Source organism: Vicugna pacos, chromosome 35 (assembly GCF_048564905.1).
Source record: "Vicugna pacos chromosome 35, VicPac4, whole genome shotgun sequence".
Taxonomy (NCBI): Eukaryota; Metazoa; Chordata; class Mammalia; order Artiodactyla; family Camelidae; genus Vicugna; species Vicugna pacos.
In genome coordinates, this window is record NC_133021.1 from 11296910 (window position 1) to 11309333 (window position 12424).

The following is a 12424-nucleotide window of genomic DNA, read 5'->3' on the forward strand; positions in this document are numbered from 1 at the left end:
AATGTAAAAACCAAGGCTGAGATCTTGAGTTACTAATGCAAGCTCATGCAACTGTACATGACTATTCCATTACCATAAACTTCATCCTCAGTTTACAGAAATAGATACTTAGTTTTTAAATGCAGTATATTCACACACAATTGATAGGTTTCATTTGTAATGAATTATGTAATGAATAATATGTTATAATGAAATTAGTAATATGTTAAAGCTTAGAATTTAAGAAAACATTCACAATCCATTACTATTTATTTTTAAGACTCATGACACATGCATATTAATTAACTATTTTTTTCTGCTCATTTGAGATAAATATCAAGATACAGTTTTGCTTCAGATTTTGAAAAAGTTCCCTGTATTGCTGGTTCAATTTCAAATGACTTGTTTCTAGTGTTTTTGAAACTCACTTGTAATTGGTTTCTCATGCCAACAGATACTGCCTTCTCTGAGTAAATGCTGGGTGTTAAATTTGGAATTTACCTTTAACATTCTTTTCATTTTAATCTATATAGTTACTCAACATCACTAATAGTAATTAGTGATCTTCAAATGCAGGGGCATGCGTGATCGTAATTTTCCTCTAAATTTTAAAATATCTTAGCATTCAAATCTAAGTAATTTCTATTTCAGTAAACACTGCATGTGCACATTTAGATAATCACTGTGGTGGTAATACAGGCTCCAATGGCCAAAAACGTAAAGTAAAGCTGCTCAGCCCTAAGGTAAAGCAAAATTGAAAAGAAAAAAAAAAAGAATAAAAAGGACTCTTACCCACAGCACAGCATGGAATATTCTACTTCAGACCAGGTAGGAGAGCTACTAGGTAAGAAATTACTTTTGATGATTGGTAAACTGTGTGCTACAATTTGCATTCATCAGTCTATCCCATATACACACACAAAAGATTATACTCCAGCTCCCCACCCCACAACCTACTTGAGAGTCAGTTGCAGGTGTCATAACATGTCACCCTAAATAAGAACGTTCTTTACAACCACAGTACAGTTCCCACTCTCAGGAAGTTTAACATAGTTAACAAGTTTACCATAACATGATACGGTACCATTAGATGTGATCCAGTTCACACTCAGATGTCCCCAGTTGTCCCAGTCATGTCCTTTATGGCTGTGGAGTGGGGAGGACTGTCCAGGATTTAGTTAAGAATCATGTGTTACATTCACTCAGGCCTCTTTTAGTCTCTTTGGATGTAGAGCAAGTTGCCAGCTTTTTGTTTTTATTTCATCACGTTGACATCTTTGAAGAGCCCAGGCCAGCAGTTTTGTAGAATGTTCCTCAATCTGGACTTACCTAATTGTTTCCTCATCTCTACATTTTTCCCCCCATGTCTGAAAACTTAATCTACATTTGATTTTGAGATCCTGCCTACAGATTTGTTGACTGTGTTGAACTAATTTCCTATGTTTTTAAAATCTTTTCTAGGCAGAGGAATATTTTCAGTGGAATAAGTTACCCTGTGGAATTACTTCCAAAAATAGAATTCCACTCCACACAATCAGCATTAAGCCATCCACTATGTGGTTTGGAGAAAGAACCAGAAAAACTAGTGTCATTGTGAGGTAAGCAAGTAACGTCATAAGGCTTTTGAGAGAAACCTTGCTTTGAGATAAACTGATAGTTGAAATGCAATCTAGCCTAAGTCCAAGAAAAGGATATAATTGTGGACAATAACTTATGAAATTTAAACTAAACCAAAGAAATGCTGCTTCCTAACCTATCTGTTGGCTAATACCATTAGCCAGTATTCATCTAGTTAGACAGAGATGTTTAGGGACAGAGTGTCTTGCTTGGCAGGGAGTTAATGCACTGACCTGACGCTGTAGGGAACAGAAATCCTTGGTGGAGTAGAGAGGTCCCATATATACACCTATGATCATCATAGTTTAGCAGATTTCCTTAACATTGGCTATTCAGAATGCCTACAGACATTTATACTTCTGAAAAGAGTTCCCTCCTTCCCAGGAAGAAATTGATGGCAGGGTGATTTTAGACCACAGTAGCCTCGAAGCACTTAGTTTTGCTAAGTGACCTTTAATTTTGTGTTTCCATTTCCCTTTAGAACTGGAGAGAGTTCGTATAGAGCCTGCTTTTCTTTTCATTCCTCCTACAGTGAGGTAAGAGGATCCCATGTACTCAGACCCTCGGCAGCCTTTGTGGCTGAGAGCAGGAGTCCCCTTCACCTCTGGGGGCATCCCTGTTTCTACTGCTTGAGACTGGTTGTGGCTTTTCCTAAAGAAATGCAGAGAAAATATCTCAGTGGATGAGCTATGTTTACTAAATATAAAGGAAATTACAAAGTGTAAAAGAAATAGAAAATTACCTATTTTCAGCCTAAACATTGAAGAAAACATAGATTAAGTTTTTTCTTCCTAACCTGCTTCCTAAATGTATTTCAAATTCCCCACGTCCGTTCACCTATCATAAAAGCATCATAAATCTTATTGGAAGGAGTACTACAGATAAAAATCTCACTATAGACAGCCTGAAGGCACTGTACAGAGTCTTGGCCTCTTCCAAAATTTGATTATACTGAAAAGCCATACAAAAAGTAGTCGTGACTATTCAGCAGTGTGGGAGAACAGGGTGACTGAGGTGCAGACCCTGTCCTTAGGAAGGATCCAGTATAGTAGAATCACTCAGTTGAAGAGGGCTTAAAATGGTTTTGTTACAGTACTTTTTATATAGGAAATTGACCTACTAGCATGGGAACCTGACGTAGGCAATTTAGCAGTGAAATCCTTTTGCATTTCCAAAGTAAATACTAGCATCTTGCAAGTGCAGAAGTGCAGTAATTTCATGTATTAGAGAAAAAGCAATACAAAACCAGGCTTTTTGCGACTCTTTCAATCATATATAATTTTAGTTTCACCGTTTCTGCACGTATCCCATTTCCCTGGTAATGATTACTTTTGTACTGGGGATATGTGGATGCAGTCTGCATCAGTGAGCCGTGGGAGGGGTAATGATTGGAATGGGTGGATTCTATCAGAGGTCCAGGTAGTGGTATTATTATTTTAAAAAAAGTTTTTATTAAAGTATTGTTAGTTTACTATGTTGTATTAGTTTCTAGTGTACAGCAAAGTGATTCAGTTATACATATATACATAATATACATATGTTCTTTTTCAGATTCTTTCCCATTATAGGTTATTATAAGATACTGAATACATTTCCCTGTGCTAGACAGTAGATGCTTATTGTTTATCTCTTTTGTATACAGTAGTGTTTACATGTTAATCCCAAACTCCTAATTTATCCCTCTCCCACCCATAACCACAACCACAAGTTTATTTTCTATGTCTCTAAGTCTGTTTCTGTTTTATAAATAAGTTCATTTGTATCACTTTTTAGATTCCACATGTGAGTGATGTCATACGATATTTATCTTTCTGTCTGACGTAATTCACTTAGTAGGATAATATCTAGGTCCATCCATGTTGCTGCAAAAGGCATTGTTTTATTCCTTTTTATGGCTCAGTAGTATTCCATTGTATATATGTACCACATCTTTATTCTTTATCTGTTGACAGACATTTAGGTTGCTTCCATGTCTTGGCTATCGTGAATAGTGCTGCTGTGAACATTGTGGTCAGGTAGCAGCCTTCTTATCAAGTCAACCATAGTACTGTAAATGATTCTTTGTTTATTAATCAAAGTATCACAGTGACATTTCTATTAAATAACTGGCCTTAATTTTCAGTGGGTTATCTGAGAGCAGCTTGGAAGTAATTCACCTGGATGGTATAGTTTAGTTAATGTTTTCCTCATCAGTCTATCCCAAATCTTAGGTTGTTGTCAAGCCCCTTCCTGGTGATTTGTCTTTGGTCTGGCGTCTGGCCCAGCATTGCTGTCGATCAACCTTCCTATTACCCTGTAGCATCTTTTCTGTCTCAGCCACAGGGAGTTCTGTCTTATTTCTCTTCTTCAGTGTAGTCAGCAGCCAAGTTGGGAAGCACAAGCCTTGCTGGGGTTTTACAGAGTTACCTCCCAATAAGGAGATATTTCCCTGCCAATAAGGAGATATTTCCCTGCTACTTGAGTAGGGAGGTGGAAGGGCTGACCTGCCGCTTCTCTTCCCGCTCTCCTTGGATGAGAGCAGTTACCCTGCACGTGGAGTTATCCTCTGAGCTCTGCTTACTCATCTTCTCTCACTGTGTCTGGTGAGAAAGAGAGAGGCTTTCTGGAAAACTGCTTTAATTAGTACACTTCTATCCAGTGTATAGGACTTGTAGAACTATATTTTAAAATGTAAATAGTAGATTTAAATAGCATTTCTGCTTGTTTTTTTCCCAAATATGGTTGATCCTCATTCTCGTGGATTCCATTATTTACAAATCTGCCCACTCAGATTTGTTTGAACCCCCAAATCCGTGCGAGTGGTGCTTTGTGGTCTTTTGCAGATGTGCCCAGCAGAGAGGCGAAGAATTTGAGTTGCACATGGCACACACTCTCCCAACTCAGTTCACACACAGTGGCCTCCTGCCTTCTTGTTTCAGCTCTCAGACTATAAACAAGCATCCTTTCCACTGTCTGTGTATTGCTGCATTTTTTATATTTTTGTTCTTTTTGGGGGGTGATTTTGCTGTTTAAAACAGCCCCCGAGAGACGTGATGAAGCGCTGTCTAGTGCTCCTAAGAACAAGGAGGTTGTGACGTGCCTGATGGAGAAGGATAAGCTTTGATAAGCTTTGTTCGCCATGAGTTAGGGTGCCATTTGGTCCTGAGTTCAGTGTTAATGGGTCAACAGTATATGTTCAAAAAGATGTCTTTAAACAAAAACACACATAAAATAAGATGATCTATTAGATCAGCTGACGAAAGTGCTGTGAGCAGAGGTTCAGAGGAACCCTGTATTTCCCTTGGGAGCAGTGGGTCACTGTTTGCAGTGACTTTATGGAACAGAGCTACTGCAAATAATGACAACGGACTGTGTTAACGTAGTGTTTCAAAGCAGGCATCTCAAGAAAGGGCCTCGGCTTGTACAGTTGTGAGAGGGTGCCCTCCGTTGGGTGTCTCTTGTCTCCTTGTGGCCACCTCCTCTCTGAGTAGATACGAATCATTTCTGGTATACATTTGACCTTACCTTCTTTATTCTTTTTTTTTAAATTGAAGTGTAGTCAGTTACAATGTGTCAATTTCCGGTGTACAGCACAATGTCCCAGTCATGCACGTGTATACATGTATTAGTTTTCATATTCTTTTTCATTAAAGGTTATTACAAGATACTGAATATAATTCCCTGTGTACCTTTTTTATTCTTATTCCATTCAAAAGCTTCAACTTTTTCTACCAGCCTCAACTTTGGATTTATTATGTAAGTCATTTAGGTTGTGGGCAGGTCAATAATGGTTTCTATTTGCATGTCTGCTCTGAAAATACTAAAGAAATTATTGATGACAAGTATCCAAAGAATGAGTCTTCCTGTCTCACCCCTTTGTCTTAATCAAGGCTCTCGTTTTATTTTAATACGGAGTTATCAGTAATTCCCGGGTTCCCTACCTCTTTTGACTTTGTCCTTTATTTGGAAAAGTCAGGTACTAACAATTACTTTGTGCCTCAGTCTCCCCATCTGCAGAAGGGGATAAAAATCTTTGTGTTGTCATCATCAACTTGTAATGGATCATTTTACTGCATGTTTAACCATGTGCCAGGGACAGGCTCAGCTCTTTACACGCCTTGTCTCATTTATACTTTTACATGAAGAATCGAAGACTTAGAGGGTTTAGGTAACTTGACCGAGATCACAAGCTCACCAGGACCTAATAAGTGGCAAAGCCAAAGTTCGTCTGGGTCGTTGAGACGTTGTGAGGGATAGTGGCAGGGTTCCTGTGTTTAGCATTCTGAGCTTTGCAGAAAACCAAGGCAGTCTTGAAATTTTTGCACATAATTGTCTTAGATTAGAATAAACCATGAGAACAAAAATAGCAGTCTCAAAGATGTAGTTCCCCTGGGTATTGCTAACAAGTGTATGTCAGAGGAAAGAAATACAATTCTAAGACCTTGTTTCCTTGTGCGTATTAAATACTCAGCTTGATTCTAACTTCCTTGGAGGGGATTTGTTAACTATGTGGAGTCACCTTAGATAAGGAAACTGATGTCATATAAAGGAGCACAGAATCTTTGAATCCCATCAATCAGTGATTCTTCCTCCTTACCCTGGAACAGAATCACCTGAAGAACTTTTAACTATGCTGATTCCCAAGCTCCACCATGGCTCAGTGTTAGAGGATCTTTGGGGTTGGGCCTGAACTCTTGTCCTGAGAGGTCGCAGGCGCCTCCCATGTTCAACTCCCACTGAAAACCGCAGCCTTGAGAGATTCCCGCTTCTCCTTCCCCTAGCACCCCCTCATAGGAGCATCTACTCTTCTAGGTAGGTTTTTCACCGTGGGGATAATTGATGCATTTTATTTTCCTTCTTCCAGATCAAAGATTTCTTGAGCTACATCAGTCCTGTCAATGTGTATCCAAATGTCATTCCATTAGGCACAACTATGGATAAAGTTAAAGAAATGTGAGTAGATACCACTCGGAGAACCTGTGTTACCAAACGGGATCGATGCAGAGAACAGTCTCGGGCCTGAAAAGGGGCAAAGGCATCAGATGGATGTGGCTGTAAATACTGGTTGGGTCCTGGTTGGGAGCACAGCGGCTTTCTTCAAGTGAGCGTGTGATACATAATCCTTAAGGTTTTGGGAATCTGGCATAAGGAAGCAGCTGGCAATGAGGCTGCTGAGAAGGGCAGGACACACTCCAATCTTATTTTGTATTTTATTTCCACTATGTCTTAGCATTCAGTCTCTAAAATGAAAAGATCAAGTTTGTGAGATTCTTGCAAGAGACAAGTGAACCCCAATAAACTGGGAAGGGGAAGCAGCTAGCTGAACTGAATTTCCTGAACTCTGGAAGGTGCTATTCTATTAGTGGTTTGTTAGAATAGGGGCCTGCTTTTCTGCAGTGCAAGATAAAAGTTTTGCTCTCCCTCAATCCTACAATTAGATGGGTGTCTACTAAGTTGTTCTAAGGGCTTATAGTTACCACTTTATTATATTGAAGTAATTTTAAATTATGAAACATTGCTTTTCAGTTTTTAAAAGTAGTGGTATGATTTCCCCCGTAGTCACGTTTTTATGACCTCTATACATGATGCTTACGTTTCTGCAGCTTCAAATAAAATACTCGTATTCATTCCAGCTTGAAGCCTTTATGCCGATCCTCCCAAAATATAGAGCCGAAGTATAAACCCCTTGGAAAGCTGAAGAGAACGAGAACGATCCACCGAGACACAGGTAAGAAGAACGACCCTGGGGTGAGAGGCGTGGGTTCCGCTGCAAGACTGCTTTTTGGGGTGCTCTGGTCCAGTGCAAGCTGCCCCGGGTAGAGGTGGACCCGGCAGCCACTGGAACTCAGACTTGTCACGTGGCCTCTGGAAGCACTCTGCCTTCCAGCTTCAACCTGTACATTCAGGAGTCAGACCCCCTTCCCAGGCTTAGAACACATGGCAGAGTTGTGTTGAGTGCTGGCCTCAGCTTTCTGGAAATGCGCCCTGTGGTTTGTGTAGGCCGTAAGGGGAGGCTGTGCTGTTGGCCTCAAACATTTCCTTCAAGACACTAGTAAGAGCTGATAAAGAGCCATCCCATTGGTCAGTATGTGTTCATACAAATGGCTTCTCTCTGTACTTTCCTACCTTCTTTTGTGCAGCTTTCATTTTCTAGAGAAGAGTAGAGGTAAGCTCTGAGGGAGAAACCAGAACTTCAGATTCTGAGCAAAGCTGTCAGACTTCGTGGTTAGGATGCTGGGTTTTCATTGCTTTGGTGGGGACCCAGAAATGGCGCCATGCAGAGCCCATAGCTGGTCCAGGACCAGAACATAATCATAACGATGATACTGTTTATTGAGCCCTGCTGTACGGCAGGTATCGTGCTTGGTCCTTTACAAATATTATAGCTAAATCCCCAAACAAACCTACAAGGGGCATTGTCATTCCACTTTTACCAATAGGGAAAGAAAAACTTAGGGATAGAAGTAAATCCTCCAAAGTCTAGCCAGAAGTGAGTGACAGGTGAGGATTCTCACCCAGGCCTATCTTTTCATCTCCATTTCTGCATTTCCTCTCATACAGAATCTACCTGGAAAACATTCAGATGCCAATTCCAGGACGGCTACAGTAAGCCCATTACTGGTGCCTGAAAGGAAAGCACATTTACTTTTGTTTTAAGAACTAAAAGGTCCTAGAAAAACAATTCCATTAGTTTCAAAAGTTAAATCTATTAGGTAACACATCTTCTCATCCTTCTCTTCTACAAAGTTATTTGTAGTTTAAAAAAAAAGTTTTACTGAGGTATAATTGATATAACTGCACGCATTTACAGTGTTCAGTCTGACACATTTTTACATATGCATGTACTTGAGAAACCGTCACATAATTAGGATAATGAAAATCTCCCTCAGCCGAGGCTCCGGGTGCCCCTTGTAGTTCCTCCCACTGCCCCTCCCCTCCTTCCCCACTGTCTGTCACTACAGATTAGGTGACATTTTCTAGACTTGTATATAAATAGCATCATACTGTATGTCTGACTTACTTCACTAAGTGTGTTTATCTTGAGGTCCATTCATGCTGTTGCCTGCGTCAGTAGCTCATTCTTTTGTACTGGTAGGTAGTATTCCACGGTATGGGTATGCCCCAGGTTGCTGATCCATTCACCTACTGAATTACATTTGGGTAGTTTCCATTTTGGGTTATTACATATAAAGCTGCTGTGAACGTTCATGTACAAACCTTTGTGTGGATGTATGCTTTCATACCTACAAGTGGGCAATACGGTAGCTGTATTTTTAAGAAATGGCCCAACTCTTTTCCAAAATGGTTAGACCGTTTTGTGTTCTTGCCTGTGTATAGGAGTTCCATTGCTCTACTTTGTTGCCAATATTTGGTGTGGTCAGACTTTAATTTTAGATATCCTAATGTGTGTGTAGCGGTATCTCATGGTTTTAATTTGAATTTACCTAATGACTAGTGAGGTTGAGCACCTTTTAATGGTTTTATCTGCCATTCATGTATCTTCATGCGTGAAATGTCTTTTCAGCTCTTTATCCATTTTTAAATTGTTTAGTAACTTTTTTGTTACTGAGTTTTCAGAGTTTTTGGATTTAAGTTCTTTATCAGCGAGATGCTTTGCAAAGATTTCCTCCAGTCTGTGGCTTATCTTTGCAGTCTCAACAGACTCTTTTGAAGAGCAGAAATTTTTAATTTTGAAGAAGTTCACTTTACTAATTTCTACTCTTTTTTTTTGATATCATAGGTAAGAAATCTTTGCCTAACCCAAGGTCACAAAGATTTTCTCCTCTGCTTTCTAGAGGTTTTCAGAGTTTAGGTTTTTCATTTAGGTCTATGATCCATCTTTGGGTTACTTTTTGTATATGGCCTGAACTGTAGATCCAAGATAAAAATTTTTTTGGTGCCTCTGGGCATCCAACCATTCTAGAACCATTTGTTGAAAATACTGTCTCTTCTCCACTGAATTGTTTTTGCAGTTTTGTTGAAAATCAATTAATAATATATGTGAGGGTCTATTTCTGGACCCTTATGATCCATGATTCTCTTTCTTGATACCAATATCTGTCTCAAATATGGTAATTTTATAAATCTTGATGTTAAGTTATGTAAGTATTCCACTTTTTTTGGTTCTTTTTCAGAGTTGTTTTGGCTATTCTATGTCCTTTGCAATTCGTACAAAAAAGTCCACTGCTGGAATTTCTATTGGGATTGTGTTATATCTATTGATCAATTTGGGAATATTGACATCTTAACAATATTGAGTGTTCAGATCCATGAACATTTATTTACATTGTCTCTAATTTCTCTCAGCAATGTTTTGTCATCTTCCGTGTATAGGTCTTGCACATCTTTTGTTAGATTGATCCCTAAGTGTTTCATTTTTTGGTTGCCAGTGTACATTGCATTCCTTTTAAAATTTCAATTTGTTTGTTGCTGGTATATAGAAATGCAGTTGACTTTTGTATTTTGATCTTGTATCCTGCAACTTCACTAAACTTGTGTATTTATCAGTTCACTCACTGCATTTTCTACGTAGATTATCACGTCTGTGAATATAGACAATTGATTTTTTCCTTTCCAGTATGGTTGCTTTTACTTCTTTTTCTTGACTTATTAACTGGCTAGATTTCCACTACAATAATGAATAGAAGTGGTAAGGGCAGATGTCATTGCCTAGTACTCAGTCTTGAGGGAAAGAATTCATTTTTTTCACCATTAAATATGATATTAACTGTAGATTTTTCATTCATGCTTTTCATCAGGTAGAGGAAGTCCCTTCTATTACTAATATTCTGAGTGATTTTATCAGGAATGGATATTGGATTTTATCAAATACTTTTTCTGCATTTATTGAACTGATTATATATTTTTTTCTTTTTTAGTCTGTTAATATGGTGAATCACACTGATTGAATTTTCAGGTATTAAACCAACCTTGCATTTCTGTAATAAACCCCATTTGGTTGTGACATATTATCCTTTTGGCTATTATTCAACTTGATTTGCCAAAATTGTGTTAAGAATTTTTTCATCTATGTTCAGAGGGGCTATTGATCTGAAGTTGCTTTGTCTTTTTTTTTTTCCCCCATGCAATATATTTGTGTGATTTTGGTATTGGGATAATGTTGGCCTTGTTGTACAATGTTCCTTTATCTCTACTTTCTAAAATAGTTTATGAAGGATAAGCATTGTATCTTTCTTAAATAACTGGTAGAATTCACCAATGAAGCCATCTGAGCCAGGAGTGTTCTCTGTGGGAACATTCTTAACTATAAATTCAATTTAATAAGTATAGGGCTATTCAGATTATTTGTTCTTAAGTAAACTTTGGTAAATTGCATCTTTCAATGAGGATTTGGCCATATCAGCTAAGTTGCTCAGTTTTTTGGCTGAAACTTGTTCATAACTGCCCCTTGTTATCTTTTCAATATCTGTAGAATGTAGTGATATCAAGTCTCTCACTCCTGACATTAGTAATTTGTGTCTTTTTTTCTTTCTTGATCAGTCTAATAGAGGTCTGCCAATTTTATTGTTCTCCAAGGACAAGCTTTTTGTTTCATTTGTTTTATTTTTTTTCTATTTTATTGATTTCCACTCTGACCTTTTTTCCTTCTGTCTGCTTACTTTGGGTTTATTTTCCTCTTCATATTAAAATTTCTTAATGTGGAATATGAAGTCATTGATTTGGGCCTTTTCCCCTCTAACACAAGCATTTTGTGCTGTAAGTTTCATTCTTTAGTTGTTGTTACACAGATTTGACTTGTATTGTCATTTTCATTCAGTTCAAAATAGTTTCTAACTTTTTTTTCTGATTTCTTCTTTAATACATGGGTTATTTAGAGGTATGGAGGATTTTTCAGAGATAATTCTGTTACCTAGTTTTATTGTGGTCAGAAAAAATACTGTATATGACATTTACTGAGATTTATGGTCCAGAATAATGGTCCATCTTGGTAAATGTTTCATGTGTATTTGAAAGAAATATGTACGTTGCTGCTGGGTGTTCTATGAGTGTCAGTTAGGTCAACTTAGTCAATAATGTTCAAGTCTTCAATATATTTGCTGATTAACTTGTTCCACTTGCTCTATGAATTATTGAGGGAAAGCTATTGAAATCTCCAGATATAATTGTGAATTTGATTTCTCCTTACAGTTCTATCACTTTTTGCTTCATCTATTTGAATCATGTTACGACTGTTATGTCCTCTTGAAGAACTGACCCCTTTATCTTTAGGAAATGACTTTTTTTATTCCTGGCAATATTTTTAGCTTTGAAATTAACTTCATTGGATATTAATATAGCCACTAGAGTAGTGTAAAGGGGCATCTCATTATAGTTTTGATTTGTATTCTCTATTGATGTTGAGCTATTTCTGTGTGCTTATCAGCCATGTATTTATCTTTTTTGGTGAAATGTCTGTTTGAATGTTTCACTCATTTTAAAATTGGATTATCATTCATTCTAGTTCTGTGAAATATGTCCTGGGTAATTTGATAGGGACTGCATTAAATCTGTAGATTGCCTTGGGCAGTGTGACATTTTAACAATATTAATTCTTCCAATCCAAGAGCATGGGATATCTTTCCATTTTTTAAAGTCGTCTTTAATTTCCTTCATCAATGGTTTATAGTTTTCTGTGTATAATCCTTTCACCTCCTTGGTTAGATTTATTCCCAGATATTTTATTACTTTGGGTGCTATTTTAAAGAGGACTGTTCCTTTACTTTCTTTTTCTGTTGATTCATCGTTAGTGTAAAGAAATGTAACTGATTTTTGAATGTTAACCTTGTTACCTGCTACCTTGCTGAATTCTTCAATCAGCTCTCGTAGTTTTTGTGTGGACCTTCTAGAG

General features: G+C 37.8%; 2 protein-coding genes across 5 annotated transcripts in view; one reads left to right on the forward strand and one right to left on the reverse strand.

Moving 5' to 3' along the window:
• The window catches only part of DCLRE1C (DNA cross-link repair 1C), a 63380-nt gene that overhangs the window by 20737 nt on the left and 30219 nt on the right, over positions 1-12424 (forward strand). For all 3 annotated transcript variants that reach the window (XM_072955043.1, XM_072955042.1, XM_072955041.1), the window contains exons 10-13: positions 1441-1577; positions 2078-2132; positions 6440-6528; positions 7209-7303. In XM_072955043.1, the coding sequence (XP_072811144.1) occupies positions 1441-1577; positions 2078-2132; positions 6440-6528; positions 7209-7303 (376 nt within the window). The remainder of the gene's footprint in view (positions 1-1440; positions 1578-2077; positions 2133-6439; positions 6529-7208; positions 7304-12424) is intronic.
• SUV39H2 (SUV39H2 histone lysine methyltransferase) overlaps positions 1-12424 on the reverse strand; it is a 42526-nt gene that overhangs the window by 5284 nt on the left and 24818 nt on the right. Inside the window, exon 7 of one of the 2 annotated variants that reach the window (XM_072955044.1) lies at positions 2030-2247. The exons of the other annotated variant lie outside the window; for it this stretch is intronic. The gene's annotated coding sequence lies outside the window, so the exon portion shown is untranslated. Of the gene's footprint in view, positions 1-2029; positions 2248-12424 lie in introns of those variants that run through there. 2 annotated transcript variants of the gene reach the window in all.